This window comes from Ursus arctos, unplaced genomic scaffold (assembly GCF_023065955.2).
Source record: "Ursus arctos isolate Adak ecotype North America unplaced genomic scaffold, UrsArc2.0 scaffold_31, whole genome shotgun sequence".
Classification (NCBI taxonomy): Eukaryota; Metazoa; Chordata; class Mammalia; order Carnivora; family Ursidae; genus Ursus; species Ursus arctos.
The window spans coordinates 1,010,012-1,035,895 of record NW_026622997.1 but is presented as its reverse complement, the minus strand read 5'-3'; the positions used below and the strand labels follow the sequence as shown (position 1 = coordinate 1,035,895).

The following is a 25,884-nucleotide window of genomic DNA, read 5'->3' as shown; positions in this document are numbered from 1 at the left end:
CCCGTGGGGAGAGGGGAGGGAGAATGGGGTTTGGGAGTCAAAGCCTGGGAATAATACACGAAACAAGACAGGGGCCTTGCAAGGACAAACGATCATGAATTCCGGAGTGCGATGAACTCAGGCCCCAGCACTTGGGGTCCAAAAGTAGACTGTATTGTACACAAGAGGGAGGAAGATCTTGATAAGTCTCCTGACGGGTGGGGTGGGGACTAAATATGTCATGTCCGTGGGAAATCCGGCAGTTCCTAGGCTCCCGGTCTCTGTCCCGCATCTGGTCCCGGAGCGGAGACCACTGAGCGGCTAGGAACGGCAAGCCAACGACCGCGGTATCTTTCTTCTTAGAGGAATCTGTGTCTCCTGTCCTTATTCTCTCAGGCCCTGGGGCTTCCCGGAGATGAAGAGCACTTTTAAAAGAACTGCACTCAGAATGGTGGATTATCCTCCAGAAAACTGCCCGCCAGGAGTCCGCCTCCCCCGTCTGGAGTGCCAGAGCCTCCGGGGCCTGGCCCACAACTGCAGGGCGGGTGACGCCACCCACGCCTTTCAGCTTTGGCCGATCTGATAAACACAGAATACATCCTTTCTTTGATTATTGGGAGGAGAACATTGTATCCCAGCACAGACGCCGTTGGGTTTATTGTCTGCGGCCCGTTTTCTGCAGGGCTGGGTGCTTCCCTTACTGGTTTCTCAGCACTTGAAGGCTGTTGCATAACGAACATAGACATGGGCTCCCTTCATACATGTTGAGAATACTTTTCCCTCCTCGGGGCCGGTTTCCTTCCAGATCTCTTGAGAGGTCCCGGGTGGTCCACACATCATGATATCAGGGATGGTATTCGGAATGTCTGTCGTCCCGTTTGCAGTGACTGCACTGCAATGCTGGGAAGCGTTGTCTGCCTCTGGACCCTACTATCCATGCGGTTCAAACACACAGTAATCTTCAAGGACCATGGGTGCTTGCCCTCACCTGTTCATAGTTCTGCCAGAATTTATACGAGTCCCAGGTCCTCATCGCACCGGTGAGCACTGAGTGCCCACGGGGGTGTGTGTGGGTGAGGATGTGGTTTAAATCCTACGTCCCCACTCATGCCCCAGAAATCCTTGCCGCCTTGTGCCCGGCCTGCGCAGGCTTGGCCAGCGCATCAAAAGGCTGCCGGGGTGTGCGAGATCTCAGCCTCAGACACTAGAGCTACGGGCACTAGTCATGACTGCACGGTTGAGGGCCGCCTACCTTGTACCCCTTCTGCTAGTCAGCGTCACGCAGACAAATGCCAAGCTTGAGAAGATGAAGGTGAGTGACCTCCAGAGATGGCGGGGTAGGGCTCCACGGTCGAGTTACTGCGCTGTCCTGCTGCAGTCATTCTTGTAAGACTCTGACCTCTGCTTTCTTTCTTCTTGCGGTTTTCCATGAACCTTTCCTTTCTTCGTGCCTCTTCTTCCGTCCTAGAAATGGGTGTTCCTTGAGCTGAATACCGGTGGGGAGAGTCTCCTTACTGTGGTCCTTGCTGTCCTGCATCTCTCGTTATGGTGGCCTGGACACCCTTCCAGCCACACCAGTATCTGCACCAGAGCTGGGCCCAAGGCACAGGAAGGCATCGGGCTTCACAGTGGGGGGCAGGGTTTAGAGGAGAGGGTGGGCTAAGTCATCTCTGATGCAGCTCATGGGACACCTAGGGTGAGGTGGAAAAAACCAATGTGGAAGTTTTACAGATGGATAAAGCCAGAGAGTTAATCAGAGAAACATAACACACAGGCAAAATAACTGGAGGTCTAGGGGCACCTGGGGGGTCAGTCGGTGAAGCAGCTGGGTCTGGCTCAGGTCAGGGTCTCAGGGTCCTGGGACAGAGCCCAGAGGGGAGTCTGCTTCTCTCTGCCCCTTCCCCCGCCCATGTGTGTGTGTTCTGTCTCCCAAATAAATAAAAAAATAAATAATTGGAGGTCTAAGGCAACTGGGTTTAGAATCAGGAGTGTTGGATCTGGCCTCAGTCTAGTCCCAGTTCACGGCTCAGTGGCCTTCATGATGAACCGTGGGTATAGCAGTGGGAGGGGCAGCTCTGGGAAGGGCGGCAATGGTCTGGGTGACCTGGAGGCAAAATGGAGTCATAAAGTGAGAGGCAAGCAACCTTCCCTCCGTGTAGGGGGGCGACCGCTTCTGGTCTCGGACAAGTCCCTTCGCCTTTGTCAGCCTCTGCTTCTCATTAGAAATTTGTGGGCAACAGGTGAGCCGCGCTGTGACACTAGAATGTGCTCAGGGAAAGGCAGCTCTGGTGAGGTCTTCCCACCTTTCTGAGAGTGACGGAGAACCTCCTGGGTGGCCCTCTACTGCTGAGAATTGGTGTGGCTTTTCTGTTACTCAGGGCTGCCTCATTGGGTATGAAGACCTGGACCCTGGGCTATAGAATTTGCTTAGTAAAAAGCTGAGTCTGGAGGTACTGGTGATGTATCATATGGACTTAAACACGTTTGAAGCAGCAGTGAGTAACCGGAGGAAGCGGGCCTGAGAAGGACTCCCCAGGTCCAGAGTCTCTCTACAACCCCACACCCTGGATACCCAACGTGATTTTCAGTAAATTTCATTGCAGTAGCAAAGGAAAAAAATAAAAGACAAATTCTTAAAAACATTTAGCTTAGAATCATGGAAATCGAGATGGATGACTTCATACTGTACTCTCTTTCCGCATGTCTCAGTCTTGCTGGGATGCGTTGTGTGTGCACTTGGGAAGGTACAAGAGCCTGCATGGAGAAGGCACCTTTCTGCCCAGGAGCAGGAGCGAGTACAAGAGCCTGGTGAGCTAGTGACAGACGCAGTTGGCCTAGGAGGTTGGAGAAAGTCTGGCTTTGTTAGTGTTGCATCCGGGTAGTGGCGGTTGGCTAAAATCCTTTCTAGTCCATCGGATTTCCAGGGAGCCTCGTTTAATCTTAGTTTAAATCTGGACCTTCCTCATCCCCTTACGTCCTTCTCCCCTTTCTCGGATCAGTTCCTCTTTGCCTTTTTCTCACCGTGTAGTTCGGTGGCTTCCTTCTCACTTCCTGTGTCATACTCCCTGTGCTCCATGGGCGACTGGCAGCAGCTTTCCCAATGTTGAAGAAGGGGTCCTTCACCGACCCAACGTGGATAGAGTGGAGGAAGAATAAGGTGAGATCTGCCTTGTAGAGGAATTTAAGCTGAGAACAGGCAGTAAGAATGTCGTGGACAACTTATTTCTGTTATTTGGAATTTATTTGTGTTACATGGAATTCTGCTCAACTATGTTCAGGAGATTTGGGGACGAATAGGATAGATGGAGCCAGTGATGGAGGTGAGGATTAGACTCCCGGAGCTCAGTGGGGCAGGTTGGGGGGCTGGTTATGCGGCAGCTGGGTGCTGCCGGAGAGATTTCTGTGGCACTAGCAGATGATCTCGTGCTCTCCGTCTGCCGCTGGGAGCCACAGACAGTTTCACAGCAGTGGCTTGTGTGACCATCTTAGAGTAAGAGAGTGACAGGACAGAGAAGACTACTCAAGGCACAGCTAATACTAGGTTCTAGAATGTTAAACCGGGAAGGCCCCTGGAGGACCTGGTCGGAATCTAGATGAATGTCTTCATTTACCAGTGGGGAAGCTGAGGGTCAAGGATGAGAACTGCCCAGGCTCACAAGAGCACGTGGCAGCAGAGCTGGCTTCTGATTCCCAGGTCAGAGCTCTTTCCACTATGCAAGCGGTCCAAAACCTTCCCTTCACTGGGAGAATGCAGGCAGGCTACCTTCAGTCCAGAGCCAACCAGAAGCACGAAAGGCAATGAGATTTTCTTTTTGGCCTCACTTCCTCCCTGGTCTTCCCATCCCAGCTCATGAATCTCTGCTCTGTTCATCTCATCCCAGCACATTTTCTGGTATCCTGCCTCTCCCAGGATAACAGGAGAGGGCACTTGACAGTTTGTTGCTCAAAAACCAGTGGCTTCCAAGTCACAAGACTTAAGTCTCAATCCTGTCATACACACCGTAGACAAGTCCTGTTTGCTGCTTGGCTGTTTTCAGTTAATGCAAGTACTACCCTTTGAGTGCTTTGAAAGCTTACACAGATGTTAGGAATTGTTGTTATTAATATCATTTTTTAAATCTTCCAGATGGATTGCTACAAAGATGTGAAAGGCACCATCTATGAATATGAAGCCTTCCCTCTGAATGGAAACGAACACGTTCAGTTCAAGCAGTACGCGGGCAAGCACGTTCTTTTTGTCAATGTGGCCACTTACTGTGGTCTGACAGCTCAGTATCCTGGTAAGAATTCATAGCCACATCTCCTTGGGACTGAATTTTCCAGCTCATTATATTCTAAATCTTAATGAGAATTATATTCTCATTACATATAAAAATCAATGCTCATGATCAAGTGACTTCATTCCCTGATGTCAGGAGCCACCAAGCAATGGCCCACAGGCCCAATCTGGCCAACCCGCTTGTATAAACAAAGTTTTTTTATCAGAACATAGCCACGCCCCTGCACTTACATACTGATTTCATACCTCCAGGCAGAGGTGAATAGTTGATGAGAATGGTGATGGAGACCATCTGGCTGGCAAAGTCTAAGGTGTTTACCATCTAGACCTTTACAGAAAAAGTTTGCTGACTCCTTCCCTATGTCCTGCCTCTGCTTTGCTCCTGAGAGTTCCAGGAGAATCAATAAATCTCTGAGGACTAGGGGTCTCTCCGCAGATTCCAGAAGTCTCCTTGGTAAATACCAGAGACAGGATCGATGTTTTTGAGACTTTTCCAGAATTTTACAGATAACCTACAAAGACAGAGGGGGGATGGGGTTTTATACAGGAGCCGTGTCTGGCTGGAGAGCTGGTAGACCAGGTGCTGATAGAGGCAACTCTTCTGGCTCCGACTCAGTGCTTCCTGGACATAGATTCCCCCTCTCTGTACGTTACTCAGGAAGGGATTTTATCTTTCTCATACCTCAGACCACGTGATTTAGAAGACAATGAATAAAGAGTACAATTAAGGGTACCTGGGTTGTTCGGCTGGTTAAACGTCCAACTCTTGATCTCAACTCAGGTCTCAATCTCAGGGTCCTGAGTTCAAGTCCTGTGATGGGCTCTGTGTTGGGAGTGGAGATGACCTGAAAAAAAGAAATAATGAATGGGATGAATTTTACCAGAAACAGAGGGACTTATATTTAAACTAACAAGAACTTCATCTTTTGTTGTTTTTTATTATGTTTTGAATAGGTAATATATTCACAACTCTCAAAAATTATAGGAATCTAAAAGTCTACCATGAGCAGACATTCCCCTCTCCTTAGATGACTGGTATTGTCATGTGTACAAAATATATAGAGTTTTTTTTCTGCATTCCCCTCCCATTTGCAGCATAATGTAAATACTACTTGCCACTTTGCTTTTTGTTTTAATTAATAAAGTACTTTAGAGTTCAGACTATCTCCTCATTCTTTTTTAAGACTGAATAACACTGTGTTGGACCATAATTCATTTTACCAGTTTACAGTGACTTTAAAAATCAACTTATTTAGTTCCCACTCCGTAAATAACAGACAAGGACACTAAGGAATAGTTGCTTAAGGACTGGAAGACAGGATTCCTAATTTATTGTCTTTTTCCTGGAGGAAGTGGTCATGTACAGTGACTGAAGACGGGGGGAAGGATGTGGGGAGAGGTACTGAGGAACCATATGGAATCAGGAAAACAATCTCTAGTTTGTGAAAAGGAAAGAAAGAAAGATAGAAAGGGAAGGGACGGAGAGGAGAGGAGAGGAGAGGAGAGAGAGGAGAGGAGAGGAGAGGAGAGGAGAGGAGAGGGGAGAGAGGGGAGGGGAGGGGAGGGGAGAGGAGAGGAGAGGAGAGGAGAGGAGAGGAGAGGAGGGGAGAGGAGAGGAGAGGAGAGAGAGGGGAGGGGAGGGGAGGGGAGGGGAGGGGAGAGGAGAGGAGAGGAGAGGAGAGGAGAGGAGAGGAGAGGAGAGGAGAGAGAGGAGAGGAGAGGAGAGGAGAGGAGAGGAGAGGAGAGGAGAGGAGAGGAGAGGAGGGGAGGGGAGAGGAGAGGAGAGGAGAGGAGAGAAGAAAGGAGAAGGAGAAGAACAGGACTCGGAGGACCTACCAGTTGACCAGCTGGCCATGCAGAATCTGAGTGGGACTGGCTGGTGTTTGTCAGGGGACTGAAGCCACATCTAGCCCAGGAAGTGTTAACAGAGAAGTTGATTATAAACATCTGAGCAATCAAATTGGAAAACAGTAAAAGGGAAGGTGCAGTCTTGTGTTTGGGCATGTCAGTGAGGACCACTAGGTAGAATGTATCTTCGACATCCTGAGGATTGTTGAAGAACACCAGGAAGCTAGACCTGGAATTTCTCTGGTTCTCTTTGCACCTGTCAGGTTGATCTCTGCTCCCCAGGGGCATCCAGTCTCTACAGAGGAGAGAAGCCCATTCTCGTCATCTGTGTCTTTCCCTTTAATAAAGAAAGATTCAGTCTAGCAATTAATCAACCAGGGGAGGCAAACTTTTGTGTGTGTGTGGTTAACTAAAGACATAATATAAAATTTACAGTTTTAACTGTTTCTAAGTGTACTGTTCAGTCATGGTAAGTGTAGTCACATTCTTATGAGACGAATCTCCAGAACATTTGCATCTTGTCACACTGAAACTGTACCCATTAATAACACCTCAATACACTTTCCATAAGCAGTTGTACCTTTTACAATCAACAGGAACCTGGTGAGGTTCTGAATAATTGAGATGAGTGGGGAACGTCTCAGAAGAAGGGAATCAGAGAATTCTCTGGGATGGGACCTGGTCGCCCCTGTTTTTCAGGAAGGGCCCTCGGCTGATTCTGATGTGCCACAGATTTGGGGAATATTACCCTATAATAAAGGGCTTTTGAATGCGTGTCTGGAGCTCCAGCATCTAACCTCAGCCCTGCCACTAAGAGTCTTTCCAATCTAGAGATTCTTCCTTCCGGAGGCCTCTCTTTCCCTGAAAGCGCATACGGATCGTTCTCTCCACAAAGCAAGTCTCCAGTCGGGCCTCCTCACTGTCCCTTCTCCACCCACAGAGCTGAACGCACTTCAGGAGGAGCTGAAGCCCTCGGGCCTGGTGGTGCTGGGCTTTCCCTGCAACCAATTTGGAAAGCAGGAGCCAGGAGAGAACTCAGAGATCCTGCCAGGGCTGAAGTAAGTGCCCGCCTGGATCCCCAGAGGAGGCCCCTGTCTACCTTTCTTTGGTCTCCAGAGCCACTTTCATACTGGGGACTTCCTGGGCAGGTGGTAGATTGGGGGCACCTGCCAACTGACCTCAGCGTTGTCCTACCCCGACGTGATCCTTCTCCCTGGGAGTGAGATCTGGAGGGACCACAGAGGTTCAGGACAGACACCGCTGGAACAGAAGCAGAGCAGGGAGCACAGCAGAACAGAGAAATATTATGTGAACTAGGGAGCCCAAAGTCAAAGAATGGCCTTATTTCCCCTTCCCAGCCCTGTCTTCCACATCTTTTTCCACATCCCCTCCCATGGTGCCCCATCATAGCTGTCTCTCCCACTTTCTGGAACTTCCTGGGAACGTTGTGGCTCGTTGCAGGTACGTCCGTCCAGGGAAAGGATACATACCTAATTTCCAGCTTTTTGAGAAAGGGGATGTGAATGGCGAGAAAGAACAAAAGATCTTCACCTTCTTGAAGGTGAGTGAATTATTGACCCAAACCTCTTCTTCCCCAGTGTTCCTAGCATAGAGCTGGTTCTGGTGGAAATGGACCCAAGGCTCATGCCTGGAAGTGGCATTGGACTCTTGGCAAGAGGTCTCCACATTAGCACAGAGATCGGGGTTTAATTCGTTAATATTTATGAGATTCTGGCTTTTGGGATGGAGAGGGCTATGTAGAGTGGTAGTGTTTCCAAGGACCACCCTCGTTTGCTCATTGACATTCATTCATTCAAGGTACATTGGCTGAGTATGACGCAGTTTGCTAAATTATGTGGATATAAAGGAGGGTAAGACACAGTCCCTAGTCCTTGATGGGTTCCTACTGGAGAAGGGGAAGTAGAAATCAACAAGTTAATACCATGTAGTAAGTGCCTTTTATGAAACACTGACTTTTAGATACAGAGAACAGAAGGCTGACAGGGTCCCTAACCACCAGCTATTGTTTCTAAATGCTGGGTGGCAAGCCAGTGCTGGCCCAGACAGATATTTTTATATACCCTCAGCAAATTGAAGAAAACAGGGCAGTGTAAAGAGGGTTTCATAAACTCAACAGACTCATAGGGTTTCCCTTTATTCTGAGATTAGGACCTATATGTAATTTATTCTTACAATAATCTTTTTTTAAATTAAATGATGAAGTGATGCTGCTTCTCAAAAGTTCTATTATTTGACAAAACAAAATGTTGGAACTCCATGTTGGTCCCAAAGATATTTTTGGAATGCTACTGGACCAGAAGCCCTAAGACCTAGGAAACCGCATTCTAATCTAAACCATTCGCTTTGCGGAAAAGGAAACTGACAGCCACAGAGGTGACGTATCTTACAGTGGCGTGGTTTGTGATCACAGCGGTTACAGGGGAACAGGAGAAGGGAACAGACTTTTGCTGTTACATCTACAACCATCTTGATAACTGGCGTGGTGGCAATCCAGAGGATTTGTTAAGAATCACAGGAAATCAGAATATCTAGGTATGGGAGGGAGCGGATTCCCTGTGGGTGACAATAGCAGAAATGATGCTGTTTGTTTGTTCCATCTCTGCTTCAGCTCTCCTGCCCACACCCCTCTGAGGTTCTGGGCTCATTCAAACACATATCCTGGGATCCCGTAAAGGTCCACGACATCCGCTGGAACTTTGAGAAGTTCTTGGTGGGGCCTGATGGAGTCCCTGTCATGCGCTGGTTTCACCGGACTCCCATCAGCACTGTCAAGTCAGACATCCTAGAGTACCTGAAACTGTTCAAAAGTAAATAGGAAGGCCGAGTCTGGGGAAGAGCCACCCTGCTTCTTATCTGAAGACCTTTAAAAAAATTCCCTATTTCACTACATTCTTCCTAAATGGCCTCCACTTGACTAAATCACTCTATACCACCAGAGTTCCCACTCTCTACCAAGTAGATTTATATTTGGAAGGCTACTGATATTTCTCCTTGCAAGAGTATATATGTGGGAGAAGAAGAAAAGAATGGAAACCCTAAATCCTCAGACCTCTGTTATACATTTAATCACTCCTCTCCATCAAAGGAAAATCAGCCTTCCATGAGGATGGTTCAGTCTGCCACGGCATCCTGAAGAAGAATGTTCCTAGACAGAATGTTCCCCCTTCTCTCTCTACCCTGAAGGTGTAGAAGTAACAGTGGGATGGTAGCCGTACAGCCCAGGTTCCACCTCATAACACTCTCCCTCCCCTAGGACAAACATGTATTGTCAGTTTCCAAGTCTTCTCAGATCAGTGTTCATCCATGACACCCACCCTCCCACACGCACGCTGACTGGTCATTCTGGTTGAGGGGCTCTAGGGTGGAGTGGGAGCAGGAGACTGTCTTGCATGGAGAGAAGGCATCTTCATGAGAGTGGGACCCAGAGCCCCTCTCTAATTGAGATCCTACAGAAACTTCCCTACTGTTTGACCTCCAGTGCACTCCGGTTATGACACTTGGGCAAGGCATCCTTTGAAGGATGGGCTTTCCCCTCTCCACCCTGGAGTCCTCAGCCCCAGAACCAGCCCTGCACTGTCTCCAATAAAATGTTTTCTGCAGCATTTGGCATCACTGTGGTGGTTTTTTTTACCCTATTCTGTGCTCAAACTTTTCTCATCTCTCTCTTCTTTCTCACTGTGACTATCACAGATGGTGTGTTTCTCAGATTACCTGAACCCCTTGGATAGAAGGAATTATCCTCCCAGATCTTTGGGAGGTTGTCACCTGGTGGCTCTCAACCGTTATCCCTTGTTAGGAATTATCTCAGGTTGAGGTCATGTCCCCTTTCCAGGGGCAGCCTGTATCCAATTACTGGTCAGTGGAGGGTATAAAAGGCAAGACCTGACTTCTCAACTTGGGACACCTCTGAAGGGCCCATCCCAGTTGCAGAGACCCCGGAGGGTCTGAAGCCCTTCTTGACCCTGAGGTAGTGCTCCAGTAAGCTTTGCAGGCAAATCTCCATCTTTGAGTCTTTACAGGCAACCCAGCCCGCAACGGTTGGTGCCAGAAGGGATCTGAGGAAGAAGGTGCTAAGATGAGAGCTTTGAAGCTGAGCTATCCACCATCCAGGTGGCAGTGAGGAGAGGGGTAGAGCGCAAATAGCCACCGGCATAGAGTAGCCGTGCAATTTTCATTTTTTATTTTTTTAGAGAGGGAGAGAGAGGGGGGTCGCAGAGGAAGAGGAAGAGAGAGAATCTTAAGCAGACTCTATGCCCAGTGCAGAGCCCAACACGGGGCTCGATGTCACAACCCTGAGATCATGACCTGAGCCAAAACCTAGAGTCCAATGCTTAATCGACTGAGCCACCCAGCTGCCCCATAGCAATTTTTAAAACTTTCATCAAACCTGAATGAGGTGGTTACACTGGTGAAAGGATACGTATCGGTGGGTGTGATGTGTCAGGTGCCTGAGAAATGTGGGAGAGGCAGTACAGTTAAGGCAATACAATTTTAAGGCAATTGTAAGGTGGTGACTAGAAGAAATTGATGCGTTGAAGAGAGATGATCAAAGGCTGCGGGTGATATCTGACCCAATAAAGGCTAAAGGTGGAAGCCAGAGTGCCTCCATAAAAGGAGATGAAGAACCTCTCATATCCTGCAGCCCGACAGCACAAAAAGCTAAGGTTCAGGTCCAAGACTTAATCGTAGGAATAGCAGAGCTCCAAAGAAGGTTAAATTCTCAAACTAAATTATCTTCTATGTCCAGGTCATGGCCTTGATTGGAAAAGACTAGAACCTTGAGACACTGGGCGGAGACATCTGGTTGGATGCATTAGAACATCTAGATCCCCAGATTTTCCAAGACCCCCCAGTCTCCTTATTCAGGGTAAGCATGTCCCTCTTGCTTGACGACAATGCAGAAGCTCTGTTCTGCCAAACATCATGGGCTCTGCCACCTACTCAACACCTGTCCCATAAAGAACTAGATCCTAAAGGTTCTGGATCAAGGGGCATGGAACACAAAGTTAGCTACAGGAGAGCTCATTGATATTGGAATATTTTCCCAAAGTGCAGAAATTTTACACATTGGCAAGAACGCAACACACTGTTTGGATTCTCCTGCTTGGAAAAAGAAATGGCTCTCATTAAATGTAGTAGAAATGCCAGGATTGTTGTGCCTGATGACAGAAAGGAGGGATCAAAAGCTGAGAGAAGTGTCCACACTAGAGTGGATTTACCATGTGATGCTGGAAACTCACTGAGGACGATGTTGCAGGAGTTGGAAAAAAGAAAAAGGGATGTGCAGGATCACTGAGAGGATGTGTGGTGAGTGTCCTCGAAAGGCCTGGGCTGATACAAGAGTCTGCTATAGAAGTAGCCTCACTGTTAGTAATGTGGATTATAGGATCCTGAAATGATTCAGGCCAGACTTGGCAGCACTCACCCATCAGAATCTGTGTGTGTGTGTGGCAGTCAACTCTCCAGAGTGTTGGAGACGATTCATAGAACACAGCTTCCCTAGAAGCAAAGCAGATGAGCAGCCAACACAGGTTATCATTGTCTGTACAATCAGCGGAAACCAAGAATAGATAACCAGGAGACTGAGCACGGCAGCCCCAGTTACAAATAAAATGACAACACCTTGCTCAGCTTCTGATCTTGAACCAGTTTTCAGACCCAGAATCACTGACAAAAGGAGAAGCCAAGTCTTGAGAAAGCAGGAACTGCAACACCACCACAAATATATAGAAAGTAATTTCCCCATTCCTTTCCTAAAGGGGCTTCTGACCATTCACTCAGTAACCATAAAATCAGGAAAGAGAAATACCCTAACATTTCAAGAACTGTTGTACATACGATCCAGGTGGACATGGATACTGGAAGGCCTAACATGTTGCCATGGCCCCGGTGAGAACGGAGGCTATGGGGACCACGCAGCAGGAGTCCTGGCCCAGGTCTGGTTCACTGTTCATCCACTAAGGCCATGGATCCATCTGGTAGAAATGTCTCTTGTCCCCAAATGATATACGTGGTAGTTGGCAAACCGCCACATTGACATCTTCGCATGTGCTGTAAGAGCTATCACAGTAGAAAAGGCCAAGTGAAAGGCCTGATGCTGACTCCCAGATCCACGGCCAGGGAAGTAAATGAGGCCGTCCTCCCCGGGAGAGTGACAGGTGGACCAAAAGGATGCACAATCGTCTCTGCATATAATGCACCAGCTTGTTCCTACAAAGAGTAAAAGAAAGACCCTGGAAAATGGCAGTGGACCACCTACCACAAAATAAACCAGGGACTAGCCCTAACTGAAACTGCTGTACCTGATGTGGTATCTTGGTTAGAAAAGATTGATTTAGATCCTTGGATTCTTTAAAGAAATAAGTGGAAAATAAGATTAAGTGTAACCTTTTTTGGAGCCATTAGTTCAAAAAAAGTAATCTGAACACCATCATAAAGTCTTACCCTTGACTCATCATACTTTCTACACATCCCGACACTACCACCTTATCCCCAAACCTGGCTCAGAGAACATCCACGTTTGCTCAGAAAGTATTAAGGACACTGACCCTCTGGGAATGTTGTCCTATCAGAGACTGACTTCTCAGCTAGGAAAGCCACATTCCTACTCAGAAGACAATGTTTATGGTTTGGGGGTCAAAGACAAGAGAGGACCAATGGGTTGGTCAGACCTTTGGCCCCTCCCCAGGACCAAGAATTGAGCTCGCTCTTTAACTTAGGCTGGGATAGTCCTAGGAAGAGAAGACACGGAGTCAGAAAGACAGCCTGGAGCACTGGTCCTCAACCTCTAAAATGCACCTCAGTACCAAATGTCTTCTTTATCAGAAGATAGGTCAAAGACATCCAATTAAATTGTGATAGATCAATGGATGGATTGAACATTGTCTCTTACACATAATGTAAGAATGTGGAATAACGAGTCATTATATGTTCAGTTCTTAGAAGAGGTCCAACCCCAATAGCTAGGGCTATATAAGTGTTTCCTTTAGCTTGACCATCATGGGAAATAGTTTATGTTATAGTGTTAAATAAAAATTAAATACTACAGGGGGTCAAGAGCTGCCCCTGCCACCATCAACATGGAGACTTTGGACTGAGTCCTGTTCTTAGTGCTCGAATGCCCCAAACTAAAGCTGAAGGAGCCACCTTGGGTGCACTTGCTGTGGGCCATGACTGTGTATGCTCCGCCGGTGGTGTTCTTACTTCCTCATCACCAGAAGAATCATTGATGATGTTACTGGTGAACCTCCGAGTTTTGGCTCTATGACCGATGAGCACGGGCATCAGAGAGCAGTAGATTGCTTGGACAATATATTATGGAAGGACTCCAATCCAGCTTCCTGTTTACAGTGGGAGGCTTAGGGCTCATAATCCTGGATGGATCGAATGCACCAAACATTCCAAAATTCAGTAGATTTCTTCTTCTATTTATTGGATTTGTCTGTGTCCTATCGAGTTTTGTCATGGCTAGAGTATTCATGAGAATGGAAGAGTTGGGCTACCCAATGAGTTAAAATGCCTTTTGAGAAGAAATCAATAGATATTGAATTTGCTCCTCTTAATGAAGTTTTAAAGGCTGTACCAATCCTCTGATGTGAAATATGGGAAAAAATGAAAAGAACAGAAAAGTGAACACTTTATCTAGTGAAAACATAGGAAGGTATTAAAGCTTGAACTAGAATGTTTTCTTGGCATCAGAGACAAGCTTATCATAGTATTTTTTCCTGGTAGTCTGTACTGATGTAACAATGATGATAAGTGGCATTTACTTATTAGTTTTTCATTTCTTAAAGAAAATATTTTCCAGGGACGCCTGGGTGGTGCAGTTAAGCCACCCCTTGGTTTGGCTTAGGTCGTGGTCTGGGGGAACTGGAATCCAGTCCCTTGTGGGGCTCTGTGCTCAGCGGGGACTCTGCTTCTCTCCTCTGCCCATGACCCCACCACACCTCTGCGCTCTCTCTCTCTCAAATAAAGAAATAAGGGAAGACATGAAGAAAGTTTGGGGCACACCAATGAAAAATTAAAACCTTAAAAAATATATATACTCCAGTTTTACAACTATAATATTGAACAAAGTGATTATTTTCTACAGCCCCCTTAACAATTCTTGGACATGACATTTGTGACTTTCAAAAATCAATGTAAAAGTCAGGAAGTGAGATCCCCTAAGCTGAGAACTCTGGACAGATGATCAGCTCTATGGTACCTATGGTATTTGCCTTTACACAGCGTGTGACGATACATTATTTCAGATATGTATGCAAGACTGTTTCTTGCACAGTAAGACGTATTAAAGGAGCAGAAGTTAAAATTTTTCTAATTAAAATAATAAATACATATATATTATATTGTATATACGTGTGTGAGGGTATAGCTACAGCCATGCCCACTCCAAAAATACTCCAATGAAAACCTTCATAGAACAAAGTCTGAAATGAGCTAAAACACAAGTCAACAGTGGATTTGAGTACGAGACTGTAGAAAATGTTCAAGTAATGATCACGTTGTTTCCTGCATTTCCTTCGCCCGTGTTGCAGCTACATATTTGGAAAACAGTGCTATTTCCGAAGGAAATACTAGCTCTCTGAAGGCTTCAGGGTAGTATTTTCCATCCTCAGGTTAGAACCCAGCAACCAAGGGCCGGGCGGGCTGGGGGTCCTGCGAGGGAGGAAGGCGGGCGGGACTCCCCGGCCGGAAGCGCAGGAGTCCGGCAGGTGGAATTCGCTCCCCCACGTGGGCACCTCCGCCAGGGTAGGAACAGGCTCGCCTGCTTTGCAAGGAGTCGTTGGGGCCGGTGTGCCTCCTTCCAATGCCTTCGGACACCGGTCTGCGCGCGGAGGGCGGTGGGGATCGGAGCCCAGCCGCGGGCCTCTGCCTCCGGCGTCTCTGGCGGCGGGGGTCGCGGGGGTCGCGGGGGTCGCGGCCCGCCGGCGGGAGGCTGTGCGGGCGTGAGTCCCTCCAGCAGAGCGGTCCTGGAGAAAGCATATTCACTGCACCGCCGCAGCCCTGCATCCGCGCAGCTCCAGTGGCGCAATCGGTTAGCGCGCGGTACTTATAAGACAGTAGCTGGTGGGCGATGCCGAGGTTGTGAGTTCGAGCCTCACCTGGAGCAGCTTTTACCACCCCTCCGACCCTACAGCTCAATGAGGGACCGACCCCTCAGGGATGCTTACATCCCACCCCGAGCCTGCTTGTCATTTGTCCCAAAACTCCCTGCTCGGGGTCCTGCGTCACCAAGAGCCCGGCGTTTTTGGCGCCTGCCCTCTCCCCACACCCCTGCTAGTGTGTGACGGTTGCCCCGGCGACTGTTCACAGCAGTCAATTCAGCGAGAAAAGGACCGTCAGACAGAGACTCGGGCCGAGTTCAAGTATATGTAACAATTATAAAACTTACTGAAAAATACTCCTATGCCTGCTTTGCTGACTCCATGAAATGTGGACAATCGTGGTTTTTAGTTAAGTATTTCAGTGGAAACTCTCCTGTCTTTAACCTGCCTTCCTTACCTCAGTTTCTCCACTCCTCCGGGCTGCGTCCGGGATCCTCACCACTCAGGTCCGCGAGGCCTGTCGTTACGACGAAGACACAGGTGCTCAGTGTGAGAAAACGAGCTGACCCAGTACCACGTCCGACCTGAGCGGGAATCTTGCGTCTAGACAGTCGGGGTTGCCGGAGGCACCCTGCAGACAGGGACAGAGCTCTGCAGCTGCCCCGGGAGATGTGAAATCGTCCGCGTCCGTGCTCAGCACCGTCAGGTCTCTTCCAGATGCCTCTACAAGTCGGAGTGTCCACAGCCCCGCCCCCCCCTGAGCTGCCCACCACGAATTACGGTTCAAAACCAGGCCCACAGACCAACTTTAGGGGGACACTTGGTAAGGAAGTGATAATGAACAGTTTCCTCCCCGAGATGTACAGTGAACACATGAATAGAGGTTATTCACAGAGTTGTTTTCAGTTACAAAGGAGATAATAAATTATCAATTAATTAATGGCCACAAATTCCTCCCATCTCTCTGCTGTCCCCTTGCAAGGTGATTTTGTGGTATCTTCCATCAAGAGATGGGGTCTGTTTCTCTCCCTCTTGTATGTGAGCTGATCTTGTGATTGATGAAATATAATGTTGTGAAAGTGATTTTGCAAGAGTTCCGAGATAAGGCCTGGAGAGGCCTTACAACTGCCCCTCTTGCCCTCTTGGGACCCTGAGACCCACCATATGAAGAAAACCGGTCTAACCTCCTAGAGGAGCACATAGAGAGAGAGAGAGAGAGACGCTGCCATCCTAGCCTTCCCAGCCTTGCCAGCTGACACCCCACATGTGGACCGTCCAGCGCCAGTCAGACTGCCAGATGACTGCCATCACATGAATGACCGCAGGCAAAACCAGCAAAAGAATTGCCCAGCTGAGTGAAGCCCAAATTGTTAATCTGCAGTAAATGAAAGAACACTTATTGTTTTAAGCCACTAAATTTGGGTGCACTTTGTTATAAAGATATAGATAACTGTCAAAAGCATTTAGCACAGAGTAAGAGCCTAAGACAAATGAGCAGATTATTACTTTGGGGGATCTTCTCATTGTCCTAAGCATTAGGTCTTCTCTGTTCTTGCCGCAGCATAGAGACTCCAAATCAAGGGAACCTTGGGCTATTTAAATTTATTCCAGGAGTAAGCTGTCTCCTTGGGTCCTTACACCAAGCCCAGAGTTGAAAGGCCCAGAATTTCCACATCACTAGAGTGAATAGAGGTATGACTGAATAGTCAGTGTCCACATTCTTTGCCTGCTTTTGCAAACAGACTAGGCTGTAGGATCCATATTTCTCTCTAGCTGCATTTTCCCAATGCTGGCTATCCTTTTGTTAAATGTCCTGGTTTGCCTTGTTGCCCGTGACAAGGAGACAAGGGACTGATACCCACATTGAAGAGCATTTGCATATTGAAGCAATTTAGAGATACCAAGCACTCGCACCTGGTAGCTTGTTGCCTAACATTTTTTAAAGGAAATCCTATAACAGAAATCCATAGGGGTAGTATACTTGCTGTCCTGGTGGCTGAAAGTCACACGTACAGTTCTTTTTTCAGATAGGTCTCCAGGACCTTCCCACTGGGTAACCCACCAAGATACCACATGTAGGCCAAACTTTTTTGCTTATACAAAAAAGCAATTATATAAAACAATATATGCATAACGTATTGTTGGACCTATAACAGAGAAATGTAATATATTTGCCAATAACAACACAGAGAAAACAAAAAGTAAAATGGCAGATATAAATACCACTATATCAAAAATAACCTAAGTTGTGAATGAATTAAATAACCAATCAAATGGCAGAGACTGTCATACTGGATCAAAAGATCCAATGTATGTGGTCTACGGGAGACACACTTTAGATTCAAAGATACAATAGATAGAAAATAAAAGAATGATAAAAAGATAGATCATGGACACAGCAACCACAAGAACACCAAAGTGTCTATGTCTAATATTACACAAAAAGACTAAAACAAACAAAAAAGGTTCTAGAGATAAAGAGCAACATTTCATAATGATGAAAGGATCAATCCATCAGAAATATATAACAATTATAAATATGCATGCACCCAATGAAAGAACACCAAAATACATGAAGCAAAACTTAAAGAAATAACGAGATGAATAGACAATTCAACAATAATGGTTGGAGATTTCAAAATCTTACTTTCAATAACAGATGGAACTAGACAAAAGCTCAACAAAAAATAAAAAAATAGGGGCGCCTGGGTGGCACAGCGGTTAAGCGTCTGCCTTTGGCTCAGGGTGTGATCCCGGCGTTATGGGATCGAGCCCCACATCAGGCTCTTCCGCTATGAGCCTGCTTCTTCCTCCCCCACTCCCCCTGCTTGTGTTCCTTCTCTCGCTGGCTGTCTCTATCTCTGTCGAATAAATAAATAAAATCTTTAAAAAAAAAAAATCTCTATCTCTGTCGAATAAATAAATAAAATCTTTTAAAAAAATAAAAATAAAAATAAAAAAATAAAAAATAAAAATAAAAAAATAAAAGATCTGAACCATATTATAAACCAGACCTAACAGACATCTATAGAACACTCCACCATCAATAAATAAATACATTCATCTCAAGTGCACATGGTACATTCTCAAGGATAAACCATATACTCATAAAACTTGATAAATCTAAAAGGATTAAAATAATACAAAATATATTCACCAATCACAATGTATAAAATTAGAAAGTAATAATAGAAAGAACTTGATAGAACTTACAATTATGTGAAAATTAAGCAATATACTCTTAAATAACAAATGGGTCAATGAAAAAAAACCAGTAGAGAATAGAAAATACTTCAAGATAAATGAAAATGAAGGCTTAACATACCAAATCTTATGTGATGCAGCTAACATAGGGCTTAGAAGACCATGTATAGCTATAAATTCTTACTTAAAAAAAAAAAACAAATACCAATCTCCAATTAATAACGTAACCTTCCACTTTAAGGCACTGGCAAAGAAGAGCAAACTAAATCTAAGCAAGCAGAAGTAAGGAAATAAATATTAGAGTGGAAATTAATGAAACAGAGAATAGAAAAACAATAGAGAAAATCAATGAAACCAAAAGCTGGTTTTTTGAAAAGATCAACAAGACTGACAAACCTTCAGCTGACTGACTAAGGAAAAAAGAGGGTGGACTGAAACTCCTAGAATTAGAAGTGAAAGAAGGGGCATTACTATAGACCCTACAGAAATAAAAAGGGTTGTCAAGGAATACTGTGAAAAATAGAACACCAACACATTAGATTACCTAGATGAAGCGGGCAGATTTCTGGAAAGACACAAACTAATGAAACTAATTCAAAAAGATTAGACAATATAAATAGATCTATAATAAGCAAACAGATTGAATTAGTAACCAAAAAACTACCAACAGAGAAAAGACCATTCTCAGGCATCTTCACTGCTGAATTCTACCAAACATTCAAAAAAGAATCAATATCAATTCTTTACAAACTCTTTTTTTTAAAGATTTTATTTATTTATTTTTTAAGATTTTATCTATTTGCCAGAGAGAGAGCACAAGGAGGGGGAAGCAGCAGGCAGAGGAAGTCCAAGGTGGGGCTTGATCCCAGCACTCTGGGATCATGACCTAAGCCAAAGGCAGATGTTCAACTGACTGAGCCACCCAGGCGCTCCTACAGACTCTTTTTAAAAATACAAGAGAAGGAAAGACTTCCTAACTGATTTTTATGAGGCCATTATTACCCCAAGGCCAAAACCAGACAAAGACATCACAAGAGAACTATAGACCCATGTCTCTTATGAACATGGATGCAAATCCTCAACAAAATACTAACAAAATCCAGCAACACATAAAAGGAATTATATACCATGACCAAGTGGGATTTAGCCCAGGAAAGCAAGGTTAATTTAACATGCAAAAATCAATTATTGTAATATACCACATCAACAGAACAAAAAACAAAAACTACATGTCATCTCAATAGATGCAGAAAAGAACTTGACAAAATCCAACACCCTTTCCTGATGAAAATCCTCAATAAACCAAGAATAGAAAGATACCTCCTCGGGGCGCCTGGGTAGCGCAGTCCTTAAACGTCTGCCTTCGGCTCAGGGCGTGATCCCGGCGTTCGGGGATCGAGTCCCACATAGGGCTCCTCCGCTGGGAGCCTGCTTCTTCCTCTCCCACTCCCCCTGCTATGCTCCCTCTCTCGCTGGCTGTCTCTCTGTCACATAAATAAATAAAATATTAAAAAAAGAAAGAAAGAAAGAAAGAAAGAAAGAAAGAAAGAAAGAAAGAAAGAAAGAAAGAAAGAAAGAAACCTCCTCAACCTGACAAAGGACATCTGTGAAAAAACCCCACAGCCAACACTATAAATGCCATTTTTCTTTCGTTATGTGTCTGTGGATGAGCTAACTTAAAAAATTTTAATGCTGTCAAATTCGTCAATCTTTTTCCTTATTGTTGTCATGTTTATGAAATTCTTCCCAACTCCAAGTTTAACAAATATATTCTTTATAATTTTCTAAAATTTGTATATATTTGTCTTTTACATGTAAGTCTTTAGCTCAAACAGATTTTTTTCTATATGATGAAGTACAGGTCAACACATTTACATTCATTTTCTCTAGAACTATATACCTAAAAATTCACTCCACCCTCCATCTGTAGTGTATCCTCTGTTCTCTCAGGTGTCCACATGAGCATAAGCTCTCTGTTACGTTTGATTTCTCTATTTACCTATTCTGGCCAGTGCCATGCTTCTTTAATTACTGTTGAAACTTTGAATGAGTCTTTTTTTAAAAGATTTGTTTATTTAAAAGAGAGAGTCAGTGCACGAGGGGGGGGGGGCAGAGGGACAAGGTGAGAGAGAATCTTAGGCAGACTCCATGATCAGCACAGAACCCAAGGCAGAACTTGCTTGATCTCTCAACCCTGAGATCATGACCTGAGCCAAAATCAAGAGTCAGATGCTTAACAGCTGAGCCACCTAGGCATCCCTCTTTTTCCATTTTAAATATTAAATATTCCTGGCTGTCTCAGTTGGTAGAACATGTGACTCTTGATCTTGGGGTTGTGAGTTTGAGCCCCATGTTGAGCATAAAGATTATTTAAAAAAATTTTTTTTAATTGTGTGATGATAAAATGAGTTAATATTTTTTTAAAAATAAGTATTATTTTCCCTTGTTGGAAAAGAGAAGCAAATGGGTATTAAATGGCATTGCTTTCTTCTGTCAAAGGTAATACTGCACCATTTTCCTGCTACGGTGGCTTTATCTTTTCCTCGTTCCTTTCTGCTATAAGCTTTTTAAAAGCATGTGGGGCGCCTGGGTGGCTCAGTCGTTTAAGTGGTTGCCTTCGGCTCCGGTCGTGACCTCAGGGTCCTGGGGTTGGGCCCCAAGTCAGGCTCTCTGCTCGGTGGGGAGTCTGATTCTCCCTCTTCCCCCCACACCCCTACTCATGCTCTCTCACTCTCAAATAGATAAATAAAATCTTAAAAGAAAAAAGCATGTGCACACCAAATACCATAGTTAGTGTTGGGACAGTCATAGGGGAATCGTAGCTGCAAAAGCAGGAGTTCTATTTATTGACATCATTGAAATTTAGCTTCTCAAGGCAGAGACTATTAAAATTGTTCATTTTTATCCCAAGAAACAAGAAGTGTGTATGAAATTTAAAATACATCAATATGTGTTTAATTAATAAGTGATTTCTTCCTAGGAGAGGCTGAGGTCTACATGAGATCAACCCTCACTCAGCAGGCATTTATATCATGAACTCATGTTACGATGGGTTCTGAACCCCTCATTATCCCCTGGGACTTTGCTCCTGAATTCCCTGCATTTCCTTTCTTCCTACCCTTTCTCCTGAACTTTGCCCTGTACATTCCGCCCTCATCCATTACTCTCTTCATGTCTTCCATAAGTCTTTATTATTGAATAGTGAAGATAAATTGGGTTTTGGAACATTTGGGATTGTTAAGAAAACAAACTTAGGCATATTATTTATTTTCTGTCTGTGTTGACTTCCTTATTGACATAATGGGCACACTGACAGCCACCTGCTCATTGGTGAGGGCTAAATGTGATGTGTTTGAAGATGGCTGTCACGTGGTAGGCAGCTTGTCAACATTAGTATTCTTCTCTTCCCGCGTGCTTCTTCCTTCCCCTCCCCTCCCCCCCCCCTCCGCCTTCTTACCTTCCTATCTTCCAGCCCTAGACTCCCACAACACCTCCTGTCGCCATCGACTCTGTCTTGACCAGGATGTGAGCCAGAATGGACGCGTTGGCCCTGAGAGCCTGAAAACTATAGGATCCGACAGGCCACTATTGGCCTCGATGTCTTTCAGTGGTAGTCTACTGGCCCAGGGAAGGGAAGGACCCCGTGAGTAGGCAAAGCTCTTTCAGCCTCTAGTTTTTACTCTTACCCTGGTTGCAATATGGGTATGTCATGCTTTCAGGTGGGAGTTCTGAAATAAACCCACCATGTTTTCCCTCAAATCTAGATTGTTTGCTCTTCTCATGCTGGAGGCATGCTCCAAAGCTTCTAAAAAGCTTATCAGAACTTTGAAACTCAGAGATCTGGGAAAGCAGAGTCTTTAGGCTACTTAGATCTGATCTGATCTGTGAGATGGGGCCCATAAAGAAAGAGTTTCCTTACTCAAGGGCCAATTACTACAAGTTAAACAAAGATTAATAGTCATAGATGGTTAGGAATTAGTAACAACATGTGAGGGGTGGGATGATATCACAGATAGAACCCTAAATAGGTAGGAATATGGAAATTGGATTCCTTCCAACGTTATTAACCACATGATATGGTATATCACTTCCCCCCACCCTGAGCTACAAATACATAATGTAAATGATAAATACAATTTATTATGCACAGGCCAAATGCCATGCCTCATGCTCAGTGCTTTATAAACGTGTATTAATCATATTTTTTATTTTCTGTATTTCCTGATGCTTTGACGTCTTGGGGCCTTGCCAGACCAAGAGAAAGACTATCCCTGTCCCCAAGGGCTAATCAATTCCCAGAGGTAGGAAACAATGCCCCTGTGACTGCGCCTTTCCCATGCAAACCAACTGGTCCAGAGTCTGTGCTCCAGACAGCTTCCTAACAAGCTCTTGTGCCTGGGCTGCTATTCTCCTACCCTAGTCATCCCAGGGCCGGGTACCAGATCACTAGGGACAGCCCTGAACCATTCAAACTGCCCAGTGCTAAGCCTGTTTACCCTGCCTCACTCATTCCTCCTACAAAAAACCACAACGAAGGCTCTTGCCCAGTTCCTCCATCACTCGCTCTGCCTCCTGCCTGACCCTAGTACTTCTCCATATGCCACAGCTTCTGTTTCTGGGGATCTGTGAGTACAAAAACTTCTTTCATGACAGCCAAATCCTGTGTATTTTACCATGTCCGATTAAAACAAACCAACGATATATTCCACAACAATATCTTAACATTTAATCTCACGAGGCAGGTATCCAGTAGTGTGGGACTGAGTGTTGTAATGTCTCTGGTGACAACAGAAGAAGACTTTTGCATGACTGCCCTAAAGGGCTTTGGGGTTTTTGAGGCAAATTCAGTGTTCTTGTGCTTTTTTTTTCTCAGTTTAGAAGCCCCGAGAAGAGCTCAGAAATCTAGAGACAGAAATGGTTTCTACTTCCAAAAAAAGCTTTCAAAGTCTCATAATCCACCATCCCTGGCTCAGGCCAGAAACCAGTTCCACCTGGAGTTCAGTTTCAGAAAGGACCTGGAGGAGGCAGGGGGATGGAGGGGACAGGGTCGGACAGGCAGGTAGAGCAGGAGGACTTCAGCAAAGTAGAGCTGCTTTCGGTCTGGATTGCATGACATGCTCTCAGAGCCCCTCCGTGAAGACTGTCGGCGACTGATTAAAACAAAAAATGGAAACCGTGTCATAAATGAAGTCTGTCTATCAGATTCCTGGGCTTCTGTGGAGTCAGCAAGGAAAGCGCTCGTCGACGTAAGCGTAGAGGAGGCGTATTCTCCAATCCTCTCATTTTCTCACTGTAGGTAACATACCCTTCGCGGTTCATCCTTCATAGACACAGGCCATTATAGTACCATCTCAGCTCTCACAAGCTATTACGTTGTAATCGATCAACGTGATCCAATAACTTACCTTTGTATGTCATCGTACCATCTGGGAGTAAGCACATTCCTCTTTCCTCCTTTCTAGTCATGGGACCTTGTATTCCTTTTTTGAGCATGACTGAAAAAGACAATGAATGAGGCACACAGAAATCCATAATCTTGAATAGGAGTGATAAGAGCTAGTCCCTGATTTGTTACCAATCTCAAACAGAATTTTTCATCATTCTGCGTATAGTCAATATTTCACATTTAAGATTGATGTTGACTATAATTTCTCAAAGACGCCAGGTTAAAGACATTACCTTCCCTCGCTAGGTTGCTTGGAGTTTTGATCGTGACTGAATGCTGAGTTTTAGCAAATACTTTTTCTCTCTACTGAGGTGATCCCGTGGCATATTTCCTTCTTAATGTGTAAATTGGAATGATTTATGGTAAATCTATGGTAAAACAGCCTTGTAATCTTGGTATAAACTCAAGACCAAAATGACTTACAATTAATTTTAAATATGACTGTATTCAGTTCCTTAACCGTCAAGATAGCTCACGTCTGTGTTCAAGAGTGAGGCTGACCGTGACCCTCCTTTCTCACAACGTCCCTATCGCGTTAGGTATGACGGTAATACCAGCCTCAGTTTGGCACTTTCTTTTTAAAACATTAAATATAGACCTACCATACGGCCCAGCCATTCCACCCCATTCCAAGGGAAATGAAAGAATATGTCCACACAAAGGGTTATACACAGATGTTCATGGCAGCTTTATTTATAACTGGAGGTAATATAAATATTCATCAAGGGGCAAATGGGTACACAATTGTGGTACGTCCATACAACAGAATACTATCCAGCAATAAAAAGAAAGGAATTACACATATGCAGATCATGGGTGAATCTCAAAATAACGGAGGGGAAAGAATAAAGAGAGCCTATATTGTATGATTTCATTTACATAAAATTATAAAACTACAAGCATAAAACGTTTCATAAAACTACAACATAATGACAGGAGGCAGTGGCTGTGGGAGGGGGATGATGTCTGTGCTCACTACCTTTCTTGTAGTGATGGCTTCATGAGTTTATACCTGTGTCAAACTCACATGTATGTTTAAATATATGTAGTTTATTCTAAGAAAACTGTGCCTCAAAAAATCCATTTAAAAGATACATTAAGTGGGAAGAAAATCTCATGACGGCATTCTGCAAACATAATTGTGTGTCTTTCTTTCTCTCTCTTACTTTCCATGCTGTGGAAGTGCTCGCCCGGCAACAGGAGCAGCCAAGGAGCCTCACGGGAGCTCCCGGCCCCGCTTCACGGGGGCTGCTGCTCCGCCCCTCGTGGCCGCGGGGAGGAAAGAATTCTCAGGCTGGCGCCGAGGAGCGGTCAGGGAGCGGGCTTCACACACACGCAGGTGGGCAAGAGCGAGTACAAGCAGGTGGAGGCGGGATGGACGAGCACCGGCGCACGTCAAGGTCCCGCGTCTTCATGCGCGGCCCGGCCACTGAACGCGTTGACTCTCCACCCCCGGGGGCGACTTCTACCGTGAAAGCCCAGCGCGGGGGTCCGTCCCGGTGCGGACCGCTTGGGTCCGGCGCCCGCCAGACGCTGGGCTCAGCCCCTCCCTCCGCATTCCTGCCGGATGCGCGGCGCCAGAGGCACGGAGTTCACGGCGGAGCGCGCGGGGTGCGGCGTCCGGGTGGGGGGACCCGAGTCCAGTCCCCGCTCTGTCTCAGAAGAGTTATGTCTGATCAGATTGGGCTCTTTGAATGTTTTAAGGAAGTCTCCGGTAAACGACGGGACATGGGATTTTCTCAGTAGGAAGACTTTTGAGAACGAACTCAAAACGTGTCATAGTTGAAGACTTCATAATTGATACTCCGTCTTGAATCTCACTTGGTCTGTCATACTGTTCTAGCATCTTGTCCATTTCATCTTAATATTCAGCTGTGTTTGGCCAGATTCTTTACACTTCTGCCGAGGCTGCTCGCTCTTGGCCCCCGCTCACTGGGTTCGCCTCCCCTGGAGGCTTGGGGTCTCTGCGCGGGCGCCGGGTCCTCACCCGGGCTGGTGGCGCCCGCTGAGCCGCAGGGGGTTGGGGGGTCGTCAGCCCGAGTCAGCAGGACTCACCGCCT

The 25,884-nt window shown here is 45.7% G+C and overlaps 1 protein-coding gene, 1 non-coding gene and 1 pseudogene across 2 annotated transcripts; all 3 read left to right on the top strand.

The window, feature by feature from the left end:
* Positions 1-1,204: 1,204 nt before the first annotated feature.
* GPX5 (glutathione peroxidase 5) lies at positions 1,205-8,942 on the top strand. The gene is made up of 5 exons (XM_026489570.1): positions 1,205-1,291; positions 4,106-4,259; positions 7,047-7,164; positions 7,568-7,667; positions 8,736-8,942. Exons 1-5 carry the CDS (start codon positions 1,205-1,207, stop codon positions 8,940-8,942), a joined length of 666 nt encoding a protein of 221 aa, XP_026345355.1.
* A 4,264-nt stretch (positions 8,943-13,206) lies between these two features.
* Positions 13,207-13,641, top strand: LOC113248144 (oligosaccharyltransferase complex subunit OSTC-like; annotated as a pseudogene).
* A 1,505-nt stretch (positions 13,642-15,146) lies between these two features.
* Positions 15,147-15,239, top strand: TRNAI-UAU (transfer RNA isoleucine (anticodon UAU)). The gene is given in 2 exon segments: positions 15,147-15,184; positions 15,204-15,239. It is a non-coding gene; the product is annotated as a tRNA-Ile (tRNA).
* Positions 15,240-25,884: the final 10,645 nt, after the last annotated feature.

Excerpts from the sequence above, each read along its gene's own strand:
- GPX5 (XM_026489570.1), top strand. The coding sequence starts at position 1,205 with ATGACTGCACGGTTGAGGGCCGCCTACCTTGTACCCCTTCTGCTAGTC. Across the intron at positions 7,165-7,567 it reads GAGATCCTGCCAGGGCTGAA|GTACGTCCGTCCAGGGAAAG; the intron begins GTAAGTGCCCGC and ends GGCTCGTTGCAG. Across the intron at positions 7,668-8,735 it reads AGATCTTCACCTTCTTGAAG|CTCTCCTGCCCACACCCCTC; the intron begins GTGAGTGAATTA and ends TCTCTGCTTCAG.